The sequence below is a fragment of the Lygodium microphyllum genome, chromosome 26 (genome assembly GCF_053477565.2).
Source record: "Lygodium microphyllum isolate KBCC chromosome 26, Lygodium_microphyllum_v1.1.10, whole genome shotgun sequence".
NCBI lineage: Eukaryota > Viridiplantae > Streptophyta > Polypodiopsida > Schizaeales > Lygodiaceae > Lygodium > Lygodium microphyllum.
The window spans coordinates 40,612,146-40,637,824 of NC_141160.1; the positions used below are offsets into that span (position 1 = coordinate 40,612,146).

Below are 25,679 nucleotides of genomic sequence, written 5' to 3' on the forward strand. Positions count from 1 at the left end.
AATCTCCTTACTAGCTATACACAATATCCCAGGCCCAGGCCCCTTTATATGTTCTCATATGTCCACCATTATTGATGAGTACTACTGCACAGAATTTCAGGATTTATGTTCCAAACACAATCCCACGTACTTGTCCACTGTAATTAAGTTCCTACTTTGTCAATATCAATTGATAGTGACCCTATTTCTACAAAAGACTAGTGGAGAATTTATACCATCATGCAGCAGTCCTTGATCCGGTTATGCTCGTACTTAATTCCACACGACGGCTAGTGTAAATTTGAGTCATCTTGCGATTTATTGCCACCTACATTTATGTTAAGTGAATTGATCAGAGTAAATATGTTTCCTCTGACTTGTCATCTAGAGCACATGACTAACTCTATAACCAAGTGTTAGCTCAACGAATGTCAATTTCTATGTTTCTGTTCAACATTAGTTGACCTTTAGTTGTAGCAAGACTGATGAAGATCTTCAACAAAGAGCTACTAATCCATTCTGCTCCAGGCTTGTATCCTGAACATCTTGTTGAGTTCATCTCTACATCTGACCTGATTCAACATTGTCTGCTGCCACTTACATGAAATCACAGACGCCACCTGGATAAAACACTTGCCCTGCAGTATCTTATATTTTGCTATAGCAAGAAATGCCATGAGGTATAATGACCAGAAACACGACCTAATGGGGATGCATTTATTGTGTGGATCAAACTGAACACACTTCAGTTGTGGACAATGTATGAGGACCGCAATTATTGTGTGGATCAGAGCAAACATATTTCAGTTGTGGACCACTACACATCTTTATGGATTATTTTTGTCTAATGACACTTATCCATTTCAGGGCTAGCATTGAAATAACAACACTGATTTCGTTTTGGCCTTTGATGCATAAATCTGGTTCGAGGGCACACTATCTAGACCTGTACACAAACAAGTGTATTACTGTAAAAAGGCAACTTCAAACACAGAGTTACCTAATCAATGTTGGAAATCACAAGATTGGCCCTTCATACACATGCCCCTTGCAAAATACCTGCAAGGGACATCTTTCTTTTTGGTAAATCCACCCTCATTTACAGGGTTATCAGGCCGGTAATTGCCAGAGGCTCTAAAGTTTGTATCCCGGCCCCAATTAGTATCTCGCTTAGCTGCCCAATTGGGGTCTCCCTTATCAAACCACTTTGGGTTGGCACCCCTCAAATTTGCTTCTCCTCCCCAGCTTCCCATGGAAAAACCTTCTCGGGCATTTTGAGGTAGCTCAGCTGGTGCCTGGGGGCCCCATCTGTCAGTCTCAGCAATATGCCCCGAGGCCCAGTTTCTTCCCCAGAAATGGCCTTCATTGACCCTATTTGTCCCACTGCTGCCAAAAGCCCCTTGTTCCCACCCTGGCCTACCTGCTTTCTCATGCCAGTCCCTACCTGGCATGCTTGATAAAGAGGGATTCCTAACATCCTTTCCAGAACCAGGAGCTCCCCAGCCTGTTGGTGGATGCCTTTCAACACTTGGTCCCTGGTTGTAGTTGTTGACAAATTTTCCAACCAGAGCATCTGTCAGTAAGATTGACGAATTCTGAGACTCTGTTTTCCTCCATATTCGTAAATCCAAAGGAAATAGCTTCGTCTTCTCCCATTTCCGGAGCTGCTCCATTGAGAATGGACCCTGGATAGTTCTAGTGGGATCCTGATAATACCATATTTTCTCTTTTTCAGCATCCACAACCGTGTTTGTGCTGTTCCCCTCTGCAAAAATAGCAGTCTGAACTGGTGGACCATGTGTACCTGCATTATACTCCCTTCGTACTTTATAGTCAGTTGACCCTATATCACCGATATTAGATGACCCTGCCTGGTTAAATAGTGGCCTTACATGAGGTTTGTATCCTCTATCTGAATAACTATCCCTCCTGGGGAAATTTGCTCGACTATTCCAGCCAGCATTTCCCTCTGTAGGGCCTGCTCTCTCTCCCCAGCCACCACCATTTCTTCTGTCAAAATTGCCTTGCGTATTCAAACCATCACTTCGTTCTGTGGTACCTACAGTCTCTCCCCAGCCACCACTATTTCTTCCATTAAAACTCCCTTGTTTACTCCAACTGCCATTTCCTTCAGAAGGGCCTACAGCCTCCCCCCAACTACCAGCATTTCTTCTGGCAGCATTTCCTTGGTCATTCCAACCATCATTCCATCCATGATTTTTATCTTTATTCTCTGAACCAAACTGCTGATTCCAACCACCCTTACTTTTGTCTTTACTGCCTGAGCCATCACCCCAGTTTCCACCATCTTTGTTGCTGGTACCTATCTGGTGCATTCGGTTGCCAAAATTTCCTTCTTTGCTGCCTATATTGTCACCCCAACTTCCACCGATTTTTTTGTCTGTACTAGCTTGCTTGATGCCAGTGTCATTCCAGCCAATATTTTTTTTTTCTTGTTCACCTACAGTGTCTCCCCAGCCTGCATCACCTTTCATGTCAGTGCTTTCTTCATTATTCCAGCCATCATTCCAATCTTTGCCCTCTGAATCATCACCCCATCCATTCTTCTGTTCATTAGAAGTGGGATGAAGCGAACTCCAGCCTTGGCTCTGTGCTTGAGTCGAGTAATCAGGATTTTCTTTACCGTGGTCTTTTCGGTTCCAGTTAGAGCTGATTGGCTGGGAAACCTTTGCAACAGGTTCTGAAAAGCTGTCATTCTCCCAGCGGTTGTAAGCTGTGTTCGTGCTCTTCTCCCAAGGTTTTGCTGATGAGCCTTTCTCCCATCTGTTCTGAGTCTCTGTGAGGTTTCCTGCCAAGTAAGATAAGCAAATAGAATCTCCCATAACTATAAAGAACGGTAATTAGATACACAATAAACTGAGACAGCAAAGCCAAAACTTGTGAAACACACCTTGGTAATCATCTGGAGGAAGATCGTCATCCTCAGACTCATAATTTGGATCCATTTGTGGATCTGCCTTAATTTCAAAAGGTGCATTCAGTTGTCTCTCTTTTTCTTCTCGACTACTTAAGAGCTGGATCCTTTCCACACACTCTCTGAGCGTATTAGAACAGTCAGGTTAAGAAACACAGTATCTTGATGTCACTAGCAAACTTTAAGCACACGTTCACGCTATGGTTCACCACAATTACTAGACACAGGATCTCTAGATAAGCACTCCAATCACAAGCAATGCTAATGCATTTTATGCCCGTTCAGGTTTAATGCTATTATAGAACCCCCAAGAGCAAGTGCCTATCAGAGAGATCACACCCAGAAATCGTGTCCATGAATGGGTCAAGCTCAGTACAGCATCTAATCTAAAAGCAAAATTAGGAAAACTCAAACCAATGCCTTTACACACACAATTCAGACAATCACCAAGAACATTACATTGCTAGCCTCCTCCAGTTCGCATTGTGCACATCAAAAAGGTCTACATCAAGCCTCCTGTTTTTTGCAGTTCTGCAGTTCTTTAAACATTGTTACAGCTGCATAGTGGGCCATCATTGCTTTTTATTGAGACACTTTGCTAAAATAATAAATCCCTAATGTGCATCCAAAGGATATTCTTTCTTCCGGCCTTTCTCGCTTGCTCTGTCTCGAAGATGACTAAGCTTCAGAAGTTCTGACTCAAACCACTGCATTATTTTGATTTCAAAAAAATTGTCAAGAAACTAGGTAGAAGAAAGATATGATGTTCTCGTTCTTAATACAGAAAATAAAATATTAACAATGAGCTGTACTTCGAAAAGATCATACAGAGAAGACATCTTTTTCACAAATAATGATCGAACAAATGCATGGAGTCTGAGTTGCGGGGGAACCTTAGAAAAATCTGTCAAGATGGATCCGTGCCAGTTGCAAAAAACTAATGGATGATTGTGAAGTGCTAATCTTACAATGGTAGCACAAGTCATAAGACAGCTACTCACATTTATAGCAATATTAACCAGACATTCAACTTCTTAGCAATCTCTACATTTCCACAAAATCAGCAGTCCATTATCTCCATGATAGAAGTTAGGACTTGTCATATAACTCTTGAAATGTGGGTAGTCTGATTTGGCAGAATCTACATTGGCTGCTGCCTTATGTAGACAGAACCTGTATCCTTGCAAGACAGACCCACCTCATGTTTTAGGTAATCTTGAACACAGAAAACAGCAATAAACGGCTCACATACATATTGCCTCTGATAAGATGGGCACAATCTAGAAGAACATAGAAAAGTAGTGGAGAAAGTAGCGAGTTTCCTGGAATTCCCAAATAAGGGATTTTATCAACACCTTGAAGGTAGATCACATCCATGTAGAAGTCAATCGTTAGGCCCATCTTCAAGCAGGTAGCTATCACATAAGAAACTCAGTAAAAGGGAAAATGAAGGGAGGCTCTCAATAGACACACACACACGCGCGCGCAAACATGTATACGTGCACACACACACACATACATGTGTGCAGACTGTGTGTGTGTGTGTGTGTGTGTGTGGTGGGGTTTTTGTTTTTGCATAAGGGTAGTCTTTTACTCTCTTAAGTGTGTATGTACACGTGCGTATGTATGGTGTTGTCACACATACATTTGGTATACAGGAGGCAAAAATCTGTATCGTAGGATAATCCGCATGTGAACAGTCATAACTAAGTTTCTGAGGCATTCCAGACCTACAGACAATGTGAGATTGGTTAAATTCAGCATACACAACGTCTCAAGTCCTTGGCAAGTCTAAGACTCTCTAGATTTAAACCCAGACTTCTTGTTGGACTGACCCTGGTTTCTATCACAGCAAAACCACTACATGCTTCAGTACTTGCCAATGAAGGGTTGTACATAAATATGCTCAACTGGGAGATTGCAAACTGCAAATCCAGTCTAATGTGACATAAATAGATAAGACATCCAACACTCTACTAATAATCCATTGTCATCATCAGAAGAGAATCTAAAACCAAGCTCCAAGGGGGTAGACACAAACTTACAATCCTCAAACTGAAGTGCTATAGAAACTATCCAATGTGCTTGGATTGTGTCATAATAATGCCCCCATCACTGCTGGGTTGTGGCAAATATTAGCAGTCATGTTTGTCATGCACTATCATCTCCTACCTGTGAGCCTCAAGCTGAGTCGGATGAGGACATTAGGAGCTTTGAAAATTAGTCTCTCATTTTTTTGACACAGGAGGCAGCTCTTTCTAGAGCATGCATTTCTTTTTCAATCCGTTTAGGTGTGTTCACACTAGCCAGTTGTTTTCCAACACAAAGCATTTCTTTTCCAATGGTTTTTGGCTGCGTTCACACCATTTAGGATGAGACAATCAGCATTTTCTTTTGGCAACTTCATTTCCTGCATTATTTAATGCATGTCGGCCAGCATTTTTGGCCCCAGTTTTATGCAGTCAGCCAGTTTTGGGCATTTCTTGCTACTTACAACTGCCCCACCTAGTTGGCTAGTAATTCTTCTTTTCAGGTTCCAGCACACTCCGACATTTGGATTCTCCTCCCTCTTCCGGTAATGCCATCTCTCATCAGCCTGGTCCAGTGCCCTCACTAACACCTTGGGCTGCGTGCAGGGACTGATTAGTCCTCCTTGTATTCAGCATTCCTTCATAGTTCAATGAAGATTTTGTTCTTCCATTCTCTTCTTTCATTGCAATCTTTCTCTTCCCTTCTCTCTCTGTGTTCGTGTTTTCTCTTCCATTGTGCGCTCACATGGTATCATCACCAAAGTGAGGACTTGGAAGGTTCTACGAAAAGAAAACCACACTCAGGTTGCTATTCGGAGCGAATCTGTCACAAAGAATGCAGATTTTCTCCATTGTTCAGCATGCTAAGAAGTGTGCGGGACATTTGCAATTCCATCTTGAAGGGTGTAGCTGATTTTCCCTCCAATTGAGCTCCCTCACCCCAAAACGCAAATTTTTCTAGTGTGTTTGCAAGTTCTCAAAGATGGATTACTGCCGGTTCAATGCTTTTGGTGATTCAAAAGAGGAGCTTCTTCCTTCTCTTGATGGGCAACTGCACTAGTCAATTCCCCGAAACGATCAGCACGAAGATCGGCATTCAGGGCCATGTTCTCCCTCTATTAGGTCAAGAAGATCAGAGCCCCCTTCTACCCCTCTTGCTTCTCTCCATATGTCACGCATATACTATACTACTGGCCCTCATATTGCCATGATGGCACCCCCTGTTCAAGTGCTCGTGCTTCCTTCCTTACCCAAAGATCTACTTGATGGGTCGAACTACTCCCTTTGGTCATGTAAAGAGGAGTGCATCCTTCACACCTTTGATCTTTGGGATTTTATTACAACCTCTGTTCCCCGTTCAACGGAGGATCCTTGCATTTGTTCTCAATGGACCAAGCCGCTCTATGGGATGGACTCAAATCTAGAGCTTGGTCTTTCCTTTTCATGAGCTTACTTGATTTTGTCTTTGTCCATGTGTGCAAACTTCAAACCACAAAAAGAGTGTAGACAAAGTTAGCTTCCCTCTACCATCAAAGGACCTTTGCCTGCTCTCCGTTGATGATTCCCCCTCTATGCCGGAGCACATCAGTGCATTTCTTGTCTGGTGGTTTTTGACTATGTTGACACCACACAGGATGAGGCAATCAGTATTTTCTTTTGGCAACTTCATTTTTCTGCATTATTTAATGCAGGTCAGCCAGCATTTTTGGCCCCAGTTTTATGCAATCGGCCACTTTTGGGCATTTCCTACTATTTACAGCTCCCTACCTAGTTGGTTAGTCAATCTTTTTTTCAAGTTCTAGCACACTTTGACATTCAGGTTCTCCTCTGTCTTCCACTGCTGCCATCTGTCATTAGCCTGAACTGGTGCCCTCACTAATACCTTGGGTTGCATGCAAGGACTGATCAGTCCCTGTATTCAGCATTCCTTCAAAGTTCAGTGCAGATTTTCTTCTTCCATTCTCCTTTCATTGCAGTCTTTCTCTTCCCTTCTCTCTCCATATTCATGCTTCCTCATCTGTTGTGCACTCTCACAACAAATTTAAGGCCCAAACAATAAATCAAGTAGACCCAAATCTGCCATGCTAATGTCTGTTGCAAATCGTGCTTAAAGGCTGCAATTTGATCAGCATTCCTATCAAGCACATCATCAACATATAGAATGAGAATGAGAAAATTTGAATCCTTAAGTCAATATACAAATTAGCTTATCTAGGCTATTATGGGAACCCGGATGCAACAAATAGGAATAAATACACGTGCTCCAAGCTCGATAAGCCTACTTTGAACCATAAAGAGCTTTCTTTACTTAGCATACTTCAAAAGCCATTGACTTCAAAGCCTCAAGGTTGGATGACACATACATCTTCAATCAAATGGCCTTAAAGGTAGAGTCAAGACGATCTTAATATCCAGCTGATGTCCTTGCGAATGAAATTGGGCAATAAGTGCAACAACAAATCTAATGGTAGTGATGCAAGAGATAAGAGTAGAGTCTCCTCAAAATCAATGCCTTGTTGTTGGGCATAGCCCTCAACAACTAGGCAGGTTATGTACTTGCCCATAGAACCATCAAATTTTATTTTTATTTTAAAAACCCACTTCATACATGTCACAAGGACGTAACTTTTTAACTTTAATAGTCTCAATATGTTTAAGTTGGAATACTTGTGCTGTACAAATGTGAGGTGCACAAGTGAGATTAAGTTGAATGTGTGTCACAGTGATAGGTAATCCTAGCTTAGGTAGTGGGACATTGGTAGAAGTTGTGGACATGTGCCACTGGGGTACCTAGATCAAAACTTGGTTGAGGACATCAAAAATCCCCTTGGAAATGACTAGGGATTTAAATGATTTGATGTCCTAGAATAAGATGTGTGAAGAATTTTGGTATCATGGGGGTTAGGGATTTAAATGACTTTATGTCCTAGACTAAGATGTGTGAAATTTTTCAACACTTTTAGATTCAAGAAAGTTAGCAATTTTAAATTGAGTTGGTAGCGTCAGCTTGAAGTTGCATGTGAAGGCCCCAATGAAAATGAAAATTTTCCAAACATTAAGTTTGGGTCAGTTTTGGGATGCATGCAAGTGCATCTTCCATATAGAGCTCCTTATGTTCATTTGTGGTGTCATTTTTGGGCCCATAAAGGCTGCAGAAGATTACAGAGATCTACAGCACTTGTTGGAGCTGCAAACAGAGGGTGAATATCTAATTCCTCTGCAAATCTGAATTTTCTCAGCCTAGGTTTGTTGTTTCAGACATAATCACAACAGTATTTAGGGTTTTGCATGGCTGTCTTGAAATGCAAGCCAGCAAATCTCAGCCATGCACAAGGATTCTTGCTGTAAATCTGAAGATTAACAGCAAATTTGAACAGATTCAATCATATTCAGCAAGGGTGACCTAAGCAAACTGGTGAAGACTCGATTTGGCCCCCCGAGCATTCAGAATCAAGGGACTGCTGGTCCTTGTTTTAGGCTGGAAAATGATATTGATCATTGTCTCAAGGCTGAAATGCAGAGACTTCTCTCTCATGTTCATTAATCAAGGGGTAAAGGATTTTATGATTGCTGATTACAGAGAACAACAAAATGTAGGTGTGAGCCTCCATGTCATGCATGCATAGGTGCCTTTCCTTCAGCAAACACAGAAGTTAGGAAAAGCTCACTTCACCTCTCAGCCACTCAAGATGATAGGGTCTTTTAGCACTGCACTGGTATATTTGGGCAGATCCATGACCTATTTTTAGACCAACTTTTAGTAAACCCATTCACACTGATTGTCTATCCTTTGATCCTTTGGTCTATATACCCTTGTGCCCTAATGTAGACTATCTCTTGACCCCTTTACCCCATCAATGCCTTAGCATAATGGTCCAATATTTTCTATTAGCATCACTGTCGAGCTATCCTACAAATTGTATCCACTCAAGACCCTTGTCTTGACATTACTCCCCCCTTTTGAAAAATTTTTGGTCCTCAAAAACAAAAGTTGAAAATCGCTTCTCGAGTACAATAATGTTTTTCCAAGAATAACCTTCTTCAAGTCTATCTTTCCACTTAATCAAAACTCGCTTTCAAATATGATAATGTGTGTGATGCTCATGGAAATCCAAGATCCGTTCGAGTTCATGAGGTTGAATTGATGGTTCAATAATTTCTACTAACACTCCTTGGTCCACCAAACCATCGTCATTAGTAAGATGCCTTTGCAATTAGCTAATATGAAAGACTAGATGGACTCTACTAGAGAATAGTAGATGTAATTTGTATGTAACTTCACCTAAACGTTTAAGGATTATAAATGGGCCACAATACCATGGAGATAACTTAGAAACCGGCCCAAACTTCAAACTTCTTATATGTTCTGAATTACATAAGTAGACTTTATCATCTTTCTCAAAAGTGACCATATGTCAGTATTCATCTACATATTTATTATAACGGTCTTCAACTTGCTTAACATTCAAGCATGCTACTTTTAGCATATCAAAATGATCTTGAAGAAAGTCCTTGACATGTTGGATTTTCTAATTAGCTAATCCCACCATAACTGATATTCAAGGTTGAAATCCATAGATAAGCATGAACAGGTTAAACCCTATAGTTACATGCTTTGCTCTTGCTCTCACTAAATATATTCATTTATTCAATCTGTCGGTTCTGGCACTCAATCCGTTTCCTTAGGATGAATCCCTGATTTGAAGTGTCATGGATATATAAACATGGCAAGAGCATTCTAGGCTAATCAAAATAACATAATATGCATGGATTGGAATCAAAGATTTTGGATTTCCATGAAATGAAATGGGAATTATAATGAAGAGTAAAAATTGGATGGGAAGGGATTTATGGGGGTAGGCAGTGACTCATACTACAGCTTTGAGACTATACTTTTGCATCTGTTTGGGATAAGTTCATGATCAATTGGGCATGAGTTTCTGCCTCGGTTTTGAGATAAAATTTTGATAAGTTTCAGCCCAGTTTTTTATCAATTTGAGAATTGTTTACGGTCACTTTTGGGATCAATTTTGCATCAGTTTTTGCATCAATGCTGATCAATTTTTACAATCAATTTGTGATCAATTTGAGGTCACATTTGCAGTAGTTTGTGATCACTTCTCAAATCAAGAAGTGATCAGATTATGATCGGATTATGCTCAATTTCAATGGTTTACAGCTGGTCCCATGGACAACAACATATTAGTAAATGCCATTGACAATCTTAGTCACGGTTTATGTTGAGAATATGTTTTACAATGGTTATGGAGCCAGAACGGTTGAGAAACATGAGTTATGGATGCATCCAATGGGTTTCTAGCAATAGTTCTAGATTGCTTTTCAAATTTATACCATGTTTATGCTAGTTGGAAATTTTTGGTAAGTTTGGGGCACATGGCATGGTTAGACAACAATGGCCAATATTATGATTGTGATGCCTTATGGAAATTTCAATGCAATACAATTTTCCCTTGGTACAATGCAGTGCAATCAAGAACGATTGCAAGGATTTCAAGGGGAAGATCTATCATAGGGACGTGAAATTTTAAGATACTTTCTTGCTGATAACATTTGATTAAATTATTAATCAAATGTGCAAGGTTGTTTAGCACATGTGATGCACATGGCAGTTATTTCATGGTAACAAGCCAAGGATCCTGAGGATACAATGGGTGTCAAAGGCAAAAGTTATAATAAGTTATGCCTGACAAGTACTAGATGGTAACCATTGTCTGATTTGGACCTAACCAATTTATTGGCTGCTAATGTCAATGGTGACATCAAAGACTGGACATCAATTAATTAATTAATGCTAGTCTAAGGGTCAATAACTGCCCACGGATACTTGGAAGATGAATTGGCCTAATCAATTTAATTATTAGCTAATGGAATTAATTATTTGAGCATTGGAATAATTATTAAATTAATTTTCAAAATTAATATTCTGAAAATTAATTTAATAAGCTGGATCATGCTGGAAATTGGGATTAGAAGGCTGCCACTTGGCAATACTTGCCTATACAAGTGGGAAAAACGTTTTTAGGGATTGGTGGAAGTCTATTCAAGCCATTGTGAGAGAGAAGGACGTTGTTAAAGAGTAAGAAAATCTACTAATGTGATTTGTAGCCACTAGGGATTAGTCCTACAACATGTGACAACAATTTAGAGCCCTCCATGAGTAGGTGACAATAGCCCAAGGTCCTTTTGGTGCAAATGACAGCATACAAGAGGAGGCAGCAATCTTTTTGGGAGTCCTAAGCTGTAGGTAACAGCTTACATGGCTATTTAAGCAAGGCAGCAGTAGCTTTTTAGCGTTTCTCGCAATCAAACATTGAAATTTCTCTCTCTACAGTATTCTCTCTCATCCCCTAGCCATCTCTCAAGTTCTTCAAATATGATATGGCCAAGGTAGTGAGCTTTTGTCTTTAAAAATCATATTTACTTTCCTTATCATGAAGTTTGTGCTTCTTGAACAACTCAAAGACTGAGTGAAGATGTTCCCAATGTTCTTCTTTAGAATGATTATAAATAAGAATATTATCGAGGAAAACAACAACAAATTTTCTGAGATATGGACGTAAGACACTATCCATAAGTATCATAAATGTGGCAAGAGCACTAGTTAGACCAAAGGGTATAACCAAAAACTCATAATGGTCAAAACACGTTCGAAAGGTAATTTTAGATACATCCTCCATGCATATTCACACTTGATGGTATTCTAACCGCAAGTCAATCTTCGTAAAGTATCATGCTCCTTTAAGTTGATTAAACAACTCGTCCACGCGAGAAAGTGGATACTTATTTTTTATTATGATTGCATTTAGACCCTAGTGTAAAGATATGCTAGGATTTGTACTAAGTAAACATAGCATGTCCAACCAAGACTAAAACACAAAGACTTAGACAAAGATGAGCAAAACTCAAACCCTAAACACAAAATGCAAAACACAAAAACTCAAAACTTAAACACAAAGAGAAGAAACTTCGAAGTGAATGAATGTTGTAAATGAATGTGAGACAGTACAAAATGCCTAAGGACAAAGTAATGCAATATCGGAGAGTGATGTCCACCGGAGACAGATCCCAAGTACAGTAACCACTAGTCGAAGATGAGAGAGTGTTGGATAATGAAGGGCAATAGGCTAGTCACCAAAACACAACAGTTGGAGACTGAAATCTAGTAAACGCAATAGTGTACCACCAGAGAAGGCTAAAAATTGGTCACTGGAGGCAGAGAGCTATCACATAACAACAAAAGAGGTGTTCGCTGATGTAGATAGCCTGCTAGACAGCAAAAACATAGGTACTACAGCAATTGCCCAATGGGAGAGATGGCAACAGCCTGTCGCCCAGCACCAAATGCTGAAAACGCAAGCTGCTCAGGTACAATGATGAGGCAACAGATGGAGACCTCCAAACAGTAGGGCGATGGCTGAAAATAGGTCACCTAGGGCTGGATAGTGATGGGTTGCAGTCCGTGATGGCTCACTACCTACGCACCAAAGGATGAGGGTGAATGGTGGACAACCTGTTTATTTATAGATGTTGAAGGGTGCCCCAAAAATTTAGGGTTTTGGGGAACCACTAAAACTCCCTCGAACCATGCCCCAAATTTGTGTATTTCATTAATTAAGCATATTTTAGGATTGTTTAAAAATGCTAATCAGCGATAAAGTGTGTTTTAGCTCAACATCTGGTAGCCTATGCACACATGCACAAATAAATCCGATTTGGAGATAATCAATTGGTTGCTTCTCCACTTCGCTAGCTTCACTAGCACTAAGTCAATAAGGTAGTCGACTAATGGATTTACTTTCTAGTAAAACATCAATATTATGTGTTGCATTACGTTCAGGGGGTAAACTTGGAGGCAAATAAGGAAGAAATGTGTTGTTATATTCCTTAAGAAGTTGGAGCATCTTATTATGTACATGTGGTAAAGAATGAGAAAAGAGTTTGTAAGAGAATGCTACAGTGATGAATTTTCTTTTAAAGAGAGAGAAGAGAGAGAGCATTTATTACTTTATCATTGGATTCTAGTAAAGAGATATCCACAACATTATTAATAGAAAACAAAGAAAGAAAGGAAGATAACATATAACAAAAATAGACATTTTCTATTTCATTATGTTTGGCCAAATAATAAAGTTTAGCTGTATATATAAGAGGGGATGTGGAACATTCTCCTCACCCTATAATAAAACATGCACACTATTATCCTCAAATGCAATAGTCTTACGTTGATAACTATGTTTTAATGAGTCACCTAAACTATACAACCATTCTTGGCCCAACACAACATCTGCCCTAGTCATGTCCATAGTATGCCCTTGCACTTCTAATGAAACATCCAAGACTTTTGTATCCCACACATCCTTGTCACTCCCAGTCATGAGAGAGATGGCATAAGTACTAGGCACTTTGGGGCAAACATAGCTTCTTAAACCAACGTATAATTAATAAAGTTGTGAATCGACCATCATCCATGAGAATACGAATTCGTCGCCCATTGATCATGCCACACATATGGACCAAGTTGTGAGAGCCAAATGCGGGTTGCCATGGTGCAGTAGTCAAGCAACACTCATGCTCCTCAATTTATGGCTAATTTGTCGGTTTAGTGACTAACTTGTCAGTTTAATGGCTAACTTGTACAGTCCAATACTTAGAAAAAGCTTTCAAAGGAAACATCTGCACCATGTGTGCTACTTTTTCTTTCTTCTTGTTTTTATTAGGCTTGCTACCTTTGAATTTTGGACAATCCTTTTTTTCAAGAGGGCCAATTGAAGCATAACTTCTCCTTACGTGCTCTTGCAAGCTCTTCGCTTGAAAGCGGCCCTCTAGCCCCTTTCGGTTTCTTAGCACTCTCCTCTTTGGATGTAGCATTGAACTTTCTCTTTGCTACTAATGCCGATGCAGTTTTTTAACATGCAAATGCATGTGCACATTTTTTCCTATCTAGCATATCATCAAAATTTGTGCACTTGATGGCATCCTATAGTATTTTAGGAAATTGAGTTTTCACCTTGGCCTTGTACTCATTGTCTAAGCCTCAAATGAATCCTCCAACCTTTTGAAAATCATCCAAGCCATCAAGTTTGAGAATTGTTTCTCTATATTTGGAGATGTACTAGGTTAATGTCAGACCCTCCATCCGACACCTATCCCAAGTAGTCTAATTTCGATCCTTTTCATTCTCACAAAGAAATTCCTTCTCGAACATTTTCTCAAACTTGATCTACATCTACAGATGAGTAGTGGCATCAAGACTCATCCACCACTTATACGCCTTTTGCTTAAGTGTAACGCTTGCCTCATGGGTTCTAACAGAATCTACTGTACAACATAACTAATGCAAGTCGCTCTACTTTTTGTGAAAAAGTATTGACTACATCCTTGTTATGATCGTGTTCCTCTCCTCGAAACATAGGGGGTTTATGTTCTTTAACATATTATTAACCTCATGCGTACTGAGAGAGCAAAAGGCCTCAGTGCCTTGAGGTAGCTCTATTGATAGAATAGCTCCACGAGCAACTGCATCTTCAAGAGGCATAGCCGTGATGCTTGAAGCTTGTTGTCGTACCAATTGCTTTAAAAGTTCTAAGATTTCTGTAACATCTTCATTGAGAGCGACAAAATTTTTCTCTAATGTCGTCATGCGAGCCACTAAAGCATTGAATTTTGTCCATTAGTTCAAATGCATCTAAATCATTCATGGTTTCATCCTCGTGCATGTTTACAGGCTCATCAAGATGTAAATGCAAAAGTGAGGACACAATGAGATGCTTGAAACTGAGAGGGAAAAATTGTCACTTACCCTTAATGTCTTCATAGTGAAACGATTCACAAAACTACGAGAGAAATCTAGTAGAACTCCAGAGGCGTTGTATGCCAGGAGGTAATTGAAAGGTTCTTGAAAAGCTCTTTATCTCCTCGCAAATAAGCTTTTGAAAACTTCCTTTGTTGTTTGGAGCAACTCCAAGGCTTAACTTGATGGTTAGTTACCTTGCAATTAAGTATGCTTGGGTGTAGATAATAGTGGGATGGGTGACCTCGCATGAAGTTTTGTTTTCAAGAAAATGCTTCCACCTCACGCACAGCCAATGGCACCAATGAAGCCTTTGTAGACTCATTGCCAAGTATACCAAGGTCTATACCTTGGTCACCACCTTAGTCGTAAGCCGCAAGAAAACACCGCTATGCAATTTGCGGTGCGACAATCATGCGATTATGAGGCCCGTGTGGCTTGCTATCAAATAGTGTCACACACTTCCTGATCTTTTGTTGCAGCCTCACTCTGATACTAGTATCATGCACGCATAGTTGCCTTCCCTTCAATGAACACAGAAATTAGAAAAAGCTCGGCTCACCTTCCATCACTCAAGATGACAGTCTCATTTAGCACTACATTTATATATTTGGGCAAATCCATTTACTATCCTAATGTAGACTATCTCTTGACCCCTTAACCTAGTCAACGCCTTAGCATAATGGTCCATTCTCTACTATTAGCACTACAATTGAACTATTCTACAAACCATGTCCGCTCAAGATCCTTGTCTTGACAATTTATCGTTGGGGATTGAGAGAAGACCGAAGGTTTGCCCGCAGAAAAGGTGGCATTATCCCTCCATTGTCTAGAGTGAGGGGTAGAAAGTTATGCTTGACAAGTACTAAGTGGTACCCGATATTAGATTCGTACCTAACCAATTTATTAGCTACTAACGTCAATCGTAACATTAGAGACTAGACATTAATTAATTAATTAATGCTAGTCTAAGGGTCAATAACTACTCAGGGATACTTGGAAGACAAATTGGCCTAGCCAATTTTATTATTAGCTAGTAGAATTAATTCTTTGAGCATTGGAATAATTGTTAAATTAATTTTTAGAATTAATATTTTTAAAATTAATTTAATAAGCTAGATAATGCTGAAAAATGGGATTAGAAGACTGCCACTTGGCAAAACTTGCCCACACAAGTGGAAAAAACGTTTTTAGGGGCTAGTGAAATTATATTCCAGCCATTGTGAGAGAGAAAGAGACTGTTAGAGAGTAAGAAGAGGCTACTAATTTGATTTGCAACCACCAAGATCAATTCTACAGCATGTGACAGCAATTCGGAGCCTTCCAGGAGCAGTGACAGTAGCCCAAGGTCCTTTTGGTACAAATGACAGCATACAGGAGGGGATAGCAATCTTTTTGGTGGTCCTAAGCTGTAGGTGATAGCTTCCATGGCTATTTGAGCAAGGCAATAGTAGCTTTTCAACATTTTCATCCACATGTATATTTACAAGCTCATTGTGTTGTGAATGTGAAGGTGCGAACATGATGTGATACTTGAAATTAAGAGAAAAAATTTACTACTACCCTTAATGTCTTCACAGTGAAACAATTCACAAAACTACAAGAGCAATGTGGTAGAACTCCAAAGGCATTGTATGCCAACAGGTAATTGAAAGATCCTTGAAAAGCTCTTTATCTCCTCCCAAACAAACTTTTGAAAACTTTCTTTATTGTTTAGGCAACTCAAAGGCTTAACTTAATGGTTAACTACCTTGCAGTTAAGTGTGCTTAGGTATAGACAATAGTGGCATGAGTGACCTCCTGCGAAATTTTGTCTTCAAGCGAATGCTTCCACCTCACGTGCAACTAACGGCACTAGCAAAGCCTTCATAGCCTCATTGCCAAGTATGCTAAGGTTTATACCTTGGTCGTCACTTTAGTTGTACGCTACAAAAGGACACTGCTACACGGTTTGTGGTGCAACAGTCATGCAATTATAGGGCCAATGTGGCCTACTATCGAACAATGTTGTGCACTCTTTGATCTTTTGATACGGCCTTGCACTGATACCAATGACATGCATGCATAAGTGTCTTGCCTTTAGCAAACACAGAAGTTAGGAAAAGCTCGATTCACCTCCCAACCATTCAAGACGATAGTCTCTTTTAGCAAATCCATGGACTATTTTTAGACCACTTTTAGTAAGTCCATTTACATTGATTGCCTATCCTTTGACCCTTTGGTCCATATACCCTTATGCCCTAATGTAGACACTCTTAACCACTTAACCCCGTCAATGCCTTAGCATAATGGTCCATTACTTGCTATTAGTGCTACGATTGAGGTATCCTACAGACCATGTCCATTTAGAACCCTATTCCTAACACTCCATCTAAAATATCTGAGACCAATAAACGATGTACAAATAAAATGTCCTAGCAAAATATTGTCGTCTAACTCAAACTAAGACTCACAGGTAAGAGATGACCATACATGATGCACATGGCCACTAATACCCCCTCTCAAATTCTAGATATAACAAAAGACCAAAGAAGATGGAATGATGTGGTCTACCAATAAAGTTTGTCAATGATGAACACAAGCCAAGGAGTAAGATCCCCTCTCCATGTAAAAGCTTGATCCATAGGACACCACCATATGGCAATAGGAGTAGAGGGGCCCTAAATGGATCACTTCAAAAAAGTCCAATCAGGAGTGGGTGAGCCAACCACTAATCCCCTAACTAAGAGACGCTAGTGAGAAGCTATCGAAGGCACTATAACCTACCAAAAAAGATTAGCATGAACCAAAAGCCATGGAATGTGTGTATGCAAGTGGCAAGGGATTGTGGCTCGATGATGAAACCGAACCACGAACCGCAATGTCCTCTTGAAGGGGTGTGAGGGCAGTGGAGAGGCTGGAGAGAAGAGGTGATGGACTGAATAAATCAGCCATGAAGAATGAGTGACAAAGGCAGCCTATAAATAGGCAAGAGACTATCAAGGGTGGTGCCCGGAGGGAGGGCACCGGTTGTCTAGGATGGTGCCCCATTATTGTGGGCACCCAGCCCCTTTTTGGGGCTATCCACTGTGAAAAGTAAAACACAAAACGCAAAACGCAAGCAAAGGGTTTCTCAATAGAGGGAGGCTCCAATGTAGCTCCATCCTTCAGTCTAGGATGAAGAAATTATATTCAATGTGTGAGGTCTTTCCACTATGTGGACACTTATCGTATCATTTTCACTTCCCCTCTATTTCTATATTAGAATCAGAAGATGACTCCAATTTCTTGAACTTCTTCTTCCCTTTCTTCTACTTGGCTTGTAATTTACCTAAAGATGATACTACAAAAGCACAGCTCTATGCTCGAAATTTGTGAGAATGTGTCTCCTTATGATGCACATCTTGCTCTAGCACATCAAGACTAGCTCCTCCAAGAGATAGCATCCCTCATACAAGAGGGGAGAAGACTGATGTAGAATATATCATACTTCAAAAGTGAAAGATGTGATAGAAGTGTCACAACAAGGTCTTCCGAAGCAACGATCTTATCGAGGGATACAAAGCCATCCTAAATCTCCTCCATCTTGTTGATGCAGTCCTTCATCGTAAGGGAATCTATGCGACAGAGAGATGTCAAAGCTTCAGCTTGAGAATCATGTGATGCCTGCATGTGTGGAGATATGCTAGGTTTTGCAAAAGAAAACATTGAGTGTACCACCACAACTAAACCATAGAGAACTCAAACACAAACGAGAAAACATAAAACACTGCCATAATGGCCTATCATGGATTGGTGGCCACGAAAGATGTAACAAGGGAGAATGACATAAAGGTGGTTGAGAAGGAAATCCATCACGGTCTATCTAATGATCCACATCACGATCTAAGTCTCAATTTAGGCAGTCTTCACAACAATCCTCATGGTCATGGCTGTTTGAATACCTGTGCAAATACATGTGAGTGTGCAATAGAAGGAAAGGAACGTAGAGAAAGGAGAAGAGCAGATGAAACACAAAAGAACCAGAAGGAAAAAGAAGGAAAACACTTTAATCTGAATGCAACACAAGGATGTGAACAATCAGCCCCTGCATGCATTGATGCCACATCAATGAGGGTGCCAGACTGATAGCAAAAGATAAGGATACAATTCACAAAGATGAGGAAGAATGGTGGCTGGATAGGTTCAAGTGGAGGCATGTGCATGGCTGCATATATGTAGGCCTCAAGCATAAAACAAGCAAACCTGACCAACCATATGTCGGTGCCATAACCAGCCACCCAAGAGAGATGCCACACAGGCTGCCCACATGGCTAAAATCAGAAATGCACTCCACTACATGCAGTGTGGACATTGAACAGGCTGAAAGTGATGGTGGAAACAATGATCAAGGCATAGAAACCCTCCGCCTGATGTGCCTCTAATGGAGGGAACTAATACATAAGAAAGATTGCCAAAGTGCACGTGCAAAGCAACAACGCAACACTGTAGGCAGTGCTGCCACATTAAGTGGCTAGTTTGAAGATACCTGTGAGGTAGAGCCCACCGTTTGTTATGCATTCAGCAGAACAGACTCACTTAAATTTGCATAATCACGCTATGCAAAAGCCAATACAGCAAAAAGAAGACACCTTCTTCACGGTGAATGAGATGGCATAATTACAAAAAATTCTCTCAACTCAACAGGTACACTATCTCACTCACCTCTAAAAATTACTGGGTCAATCCAATGCGCGACAATTGACTCCTCAAACCAAAGCAATAGCAGAAAGCTAGATCTGATTAGTGTGATACATGACAAAAGCATCATATCCATTCTGAGGCATTCTTCATTTCACGTGCAGGGCAGCGGCATGAGGTTTAAATAGAAAACTTACAATCACTTGAGAGATCACAAACAAGTTATGAATAAACAAAAGACAACATAAACAGAGCGTTTCAATCAACAGCTGCATAGAACAATGCAATACCTACCCTGAAATTTTTATTCAGGTAAAAGGAAGTCTAGCCAATTTTTCTCATATGCTCTACAGCATGTCCAAAACAGCACAATCCAAAAAAAAATTTAAGAAGTCAAAACGGATAGTGACTTACATCTTTAACCTTTGCTTCTCGAAGAGCTTGTGCCTTTTCCTCAAGCTCACCCTGTAAGTAGCACCTCTTGAAAAGCTTATTCATAGATATAATAAAATCACTTGCAAAAGGAGAAGCTTGTACTAATACTGACCACAGTCATAGCTTTCAGGAAACCATAACTGAAGCTCTGCCGTAACCTTTGGCATTCCTCCTGTTGCGAAAATGGAATCCAAGGCAAATTAATATAACTTTCAAGCAAGCAAAAGTTTAGCACAGTGACCACCAGAAATTATGACCTTCATATCCAAGGCAAATTACTATAACTTTCAAGCAAGCAAAAGTGCAGCACATTGACCACCAGAAATTGTGACCTTCACATATCTATAAGCAGCTGAGAAATGAGTTACATCTGTATTGCATTGAAGGAAACAATATGGCATGTGAGAGTAAGCCAAGTCAAATAACAAGCCAGCAAGAGAGAGACTGAAGCTAGATAAGCCTAAGTCATATCAAAGAGCTCTTGATCCGGCCAAATTTTGAGATGCAAAGGAACAAGCTCCCACAGCTTGTTATATGTAGACATGATATCCAACAGCTGCTTCATCCATCCACTTTTAATTTGAGTGGTATACATTATTCTACTTTTCCTAAAAGTATGTGCGAGAAGCTATGCATCTTGCATCCTTGTGGTTGGAAGTGTCCCGCCACTTTTAATGATCTATTAACTTGGGGTGGCCTCAAATTTAGTTAATGCTTTCAGCACACCATTTAACTGAAAGATTGCATAGTGAATGTCATAACTTATTACATTATCTTGATTGCCATGTTATTCAAGTTGCTCATTCTTGCCTTTGGCACAAAAAGCTCTCAATGTGCATAAGTGACAGTTTTGACCAATAAAGGCCACTGAAAGGTCATTTTTAATGCTTTAGATAACCTAGTATCACGGGAGCTCCAAATGACTTTTTATTTGCAAAGGCCATTTATGCATGATCAACCTAAAGGATGCAAGGGTAAGAGGATGATGCAGCTCCACCATGATTTATCACATTGCCAGTCATCAATAGGCTCATATGTGGAGTTCTATGATGCCCTTGCCAGTATTTTATCACGAAAACAGATAACTGGAAGAAATCTCTGCATCAAGACATGAACATATCCTCCGACCGAGCTAAACACTGTGGTGCATTGGAAGTCACCCATAAAACCTGAGACCCTAGCACCCTATAGCCCATGCAACTAGGCAAGTAATGTTTGTCACCACACACCCATTGCAGCCTTGAAGTGACATACAGCTAACAATAAATTTTCTGTATCAAGATACATGTTTGCAATGAAATAGATCTAACAGATCAAAAGAAAGATTTCATAGAAGTAGGATCAAGCTCAACAATATATTGATCTATGTCAAAACACATAATCACACAAGGGAGTCTTGTGGAAGAAGTAAATAACCTTAACTGAGAAAACAAGTTATCTTTACATAGCCTCAAGTAACTCTATCTGTTCATCCTCCATTTGGCTATCATGCATGGAACCCATACGAAAATCAACCAAGAGCTAGGGAATCTAAAGACCCCATATATAACGTAGCATGAAGGCTTTGGGTATAACACATATTGGCAGCATAAGCCATGCAATCTACAGCCTTCAATTGTAGCAGTCAAAAACTCCTATGGCCTGGAACCCACCATCTAATTACCCAAGAACTAGGGTGTCTAAAAAAAGACCTTAGGAAAACACAGCCATGTGGCATGAAGCCTTTGTTAAGCATTTTGCATATGGTTATTGGACCATTGGTGCATATGCGGGCAGCCAGCTAAGGTTTTGAGCTGCCAACCACGATCAGGAATCATGAAGCCATTGTCATCAGGTGAACTCAAGCCCACACTTTTTGCCATTTAGAAATGTATTCTATCATTATGGCCTGCCTGTTACATACCTGAAGCTCAGATGTTCTCATACACAAAACCTGCAAATTGAATCTTCAGCCTCAAAAATACACACTCATAACCCTGATGCTAGACATAAAACAATAACCCTTTGGATATTGGACGATCATCAAAATCCCAAACAGCCCTTAAACCTGAATATCACAGGTGACAATATTAGATGTAGCAGTACAAAATAACCACCTCTGTAAAGTCCTGGCTTGAAATGGAATCACCAGGGACTTCTTCATGCTTTTGTAGGTTAAGAATTTCCAATATAATATCAGCTGCTTTCTCAGGATTCTCTGAACTGCGGACTTGCTTTGCGCCTGCCACCAGCGCACACCATGACTTGTCAGGAAGTAAAACATCTGTTCCCAGCAAACCATAAAAGCTGATACAAAGAAGTTGCTCCAAAGACAAAACTTACCAATGACTTTTACAAGCCTATAGCATGTGTCGCTCTTATTCCCCATGCCTGGAATTCGTATTCTTACAAAAGCTCCCACAACTTTGTACTCAAAATCAGGATCATCTCGCAAAACATCTAACAACGACCTTTTTAAATAGATCAAATTTATATTTTTGACATCAATGGCAGCATACTCAGAAGGATCAGGCTTTGAATGCTTGCTCTCATCTGATCTCTTCCTTGATTTTTTCCGCTTTTCAAAATGTCGACCAAACCGATTGTCATCAGGTAAAAGCTCCCCCAAATCATCATCAATGCTACTCCTTGCAAAGCTTTTCTTTGCTGCAATGTGGGAGCTGAGCAGTTTCATCATTTCAAACCGACCTACATGTCTTTTCCCAAAAAGCTTCTGCAACCTTTCATCACATACAATTGACCCTCTATGTCGAGGATTATTTAATTTGTTGCTCTCAACGTAAGTCCATAAAAGATTTTTGACCGCATGGAGAGACTGAGGCTTTTTGGGGTCCTCCTTTATTGATTGGATAAAATCACAAAGCTCTCTCGAAGCCCATCCATCGAATTCACGTACCTTTGGCTGACCTTTTTTTGTCTTATAATCATCGTCATCCTCCTGTTCTTCTGCCTCTTCCTCGTAGTCACTTTCACTCACATCCACTACATTTGTAACTTTAGCCATCCTCTTTCTTTTCAAAAGCTGAGACAGCCTTGTCCTTGGTCGATTATCAGAATCTGTGCTACCTGCCTCTTCCTCAACCATAGTTCCTTCCATATCGAGATTGTCATTCCCGAAAATTTCAGAATCTTTAGCTTTTCGAGCCTTTTCAAATTCTGCTGTTGTAAGCACAAGTTTCTGTTTCAAATCATCCCAATACTCTTTGAAAAGGCACTCATATGTATCTCGATCAGTGAAATCTACTTGAACCTGTGGCACACCGATGAAGACTGTTAGACTCTTCAAACACCTTCTCAATTGCAACGCAATAGCTCCTTCAAATCACAAACAAATTTGTTGGACACTTTAAAGAGTTGTCAGAAAGTGTACCCCCTCTGCATTAATTGTCTCATTGTGCTCAATCATATGAACGACCGGATAACATTCTTCACATAAACCTCGTCCTTTTCTGATAATCCTGAATTCAGTACCTTTCACACAAACATTACAAAAAGCACTTGGACAGGTGTAACAATGCATTGTTGCAGATCTTGAACAGTGAGCACAGACATGCCAACCTGAAAATTTTTGAAAACACAACTAACCTAAGTCAACATTCATCAGAAGTAATTAAACAAAAAAAAAAAAAAAGTACATCAGAAAACGTTGGAATACGTATGTTGACATCAAATACTTGGATTTTAATTCCTTGAGACTAGTTTCACTTATCAAAACAAGGCATGGAAGAACAGGTTTACCACAAAACCACTGTCCTCTTTTCTGGAAGAATTCAGATTCCCTTCCTGTACATTCAATGTGGTAAGCTTTTGGGCAAGACCTGAGATAAACACAGATGTCAATTGTGAACACAACAAGTCTCACAATTAAATCAAAATGTAACATTTGGAACCTTACAAATATCTACCTTTTGTCACAAAGGAGCAAGTTTCCACCATCAAAACAAACAAAACAAACATCTTCCTCCTCTTTCTGTGCCTGATGTGTCATGGGCTTTCTCCCACGTTTGGGTCGATGTTCTGGCATGCTAGTTTCAGGTCCACGCTTTCGTTCACCTTGTTTGCTCTCCACTGGAGGTGAACTTTGTCTGGGTGCAGACACTTCAGTACTCTGTTCAAAACGCAGAGACGCGAGCAGCTTCGCTTCCTCTTCTCTTTCTGCGGCCTCAAAAAGCTCCATTTCCCTCTCCAGTTCTGTCTTACTGGCCCCCTCCGAGGCCACAGAGCTCTTTCCACTTGCTTCCAGTGACAATGACCTGGTATGTAAAGTGTCCGCCTCCGGCATTTTTGTTCCTGTGGCTGAAAGGCTAGAGGAGCTCTGTGATTTTTCTTCTCTTAAAATACTTCCATCCTTATCTGGAGGACTTTGAACAAGGTCATCCTGATTCATTGACTTTTGAGTACAAGCCTCTTCCCCAAGCTGCTCGACACCACTCTGTGATTCACCTTCTGTAGATTTTTTATTGTCATCAACCATTTCTCCGCCTTCTTGTGCAGCAGAGCTTTGCTGGATATGACCTGAGCTTTCCAAATTTAAACTTTCATTGAAGTTTTTAACCCACATTGGCCCATTTGCAAAAGGTGGGCCTGCTTGAGGCTGTACCAAAGCTTCAACTGCACCAAGGATTTCAGCAGCTGCATCTGCATCAGAGCTGTTCTGCATGTCGTGAGAAGTTTCTGTGATTGCAATATCAGTGAAGCTTTTTGGTAATTCACATGCGTCGACTGTTGTTAGAGTGGATCCATGTTGCAAAGTCGAGCATTCATGAGGCTCCACAATAGCTTCCCCGGCATCAACAATATTCATGCTTTCTTGTACATTGAAGTTGTTGCTAAGACCTTCTGGGACTACTCTCTCAGTTGGAATTTCGGATGATTCAGGTTTCCCAGCCACTGTGCCAGCTGACTGCCTTTCGAAAGTTGAGTTTTCTGTAGGTTGCAGGAGCACCTCTGAGCTGACATCATGTTTGCATAGGGCATCCTCAGATGCACGGGCATCTATCTGTAAGGACGCTTTCTTCTCTTCAGCCTCTTTCAGCAGGGCATTCTCAGATGTGCCCGCATCTATTTGCGAGGAATCATTCTTCTCTTCAGCCAAGGCATTGAGAGGTAGGGATTTTAATTCCCCTTCAATGTCTTCATCTGCCGAATGTATTGGTTGTATTGGCGAAGGCTCAATAAAAGTATCATGTACAGGTTCGGAAGTTGGAACTTCTTTGAAACTTTCTCTACCTTCTTCCACTACAACGGGGGCGTTTTGGATTTGGTTTTGCCCTGCCGAGACAAACTGAGGCTCCCCTGTCTCACATACAGTAAGGGAATTATCTGCTGTCTCCATACCTACTCTCTCAAGCAGTTCTAGTTGACACCAAAACGGAACGTATTACTCATAACATCTTCCTCTTTCGTGCTTAAACCGAGATTGGTATATAATCTTGATCCGAGACTGATACAAAATCCTTTGCGTTTTTGGTTTTTTGCCTGTTTACTCTAAACTCTGAGAGCCAAATGCTGCGAATTGCAGGAAGGCCAGAACGAGCAAGATTGTCTTTAGCAGTTGATTATTCTAGGGTTTTGCAGGCAAGCACGCAATCAATTGGGGGGTATGTACACGAGATGCGATCAAGCTGAGCTGCAAACGAGAAGGGGGCCAAAAACAGAACTGAATTGCACGAACAGTTCTCTGTCTCTCACCCCGCGACCTAAAATCCTCGCAGCGGGACACATTCAAGGATCCCAAGGACTCCCTGTCTCTCCTTATTTATACACGATAAATAACAAGCTTGTATCGCAGAAGTGCCAATCCTCTTTCTTTTTTCTCTCCAAAAAACAG

The 25,679-nt window shown here is 40.5% G+C and overlaps 1 protein-coding gene across 2 annotated transcripts; it reads right to left on the bottom strand.

Moving 5' to 3' along the window:
- Positions 1–469: 469 nt before the first annotated feature.
- Positions 470–25,679, bottom strand: LOC148013179 (uncharacterized). Of its 2 annotated transcripts, none has more exons than XM_087668574.1 (10): positions 23,755–25,679; positions 23,588–23,667; positions 23,220–23,407; positions 22,172–23,099; positions 21,946–22,070; positions 19,962–20,021; positions 19,829–19,879; positions 3,551–3,621; positions 2,891–3,042; positions 470–2,776 (listed from the first exon to the last, which is right to left on the bottom strand). In XM_087668574.1, exons 1-10 carry the CDS (start codon positions 25,182–25,184, stop codon positions 984–986), a joined length of 4,878 nt encoding a protein of 1,625 aa, XP_087524700.1. In that variant the 5' UTR covers positions 25,185–25,679; the 3' UTR covers positions 470–983. The 2 variants fall into 2 exon arrangements, with proteins under 2 accessions (XP_087524700.1, XP_087524699.1); XM_087668573.1 differs by having other exon boundaries at positions 474–2,788; positions 23,755–25,678.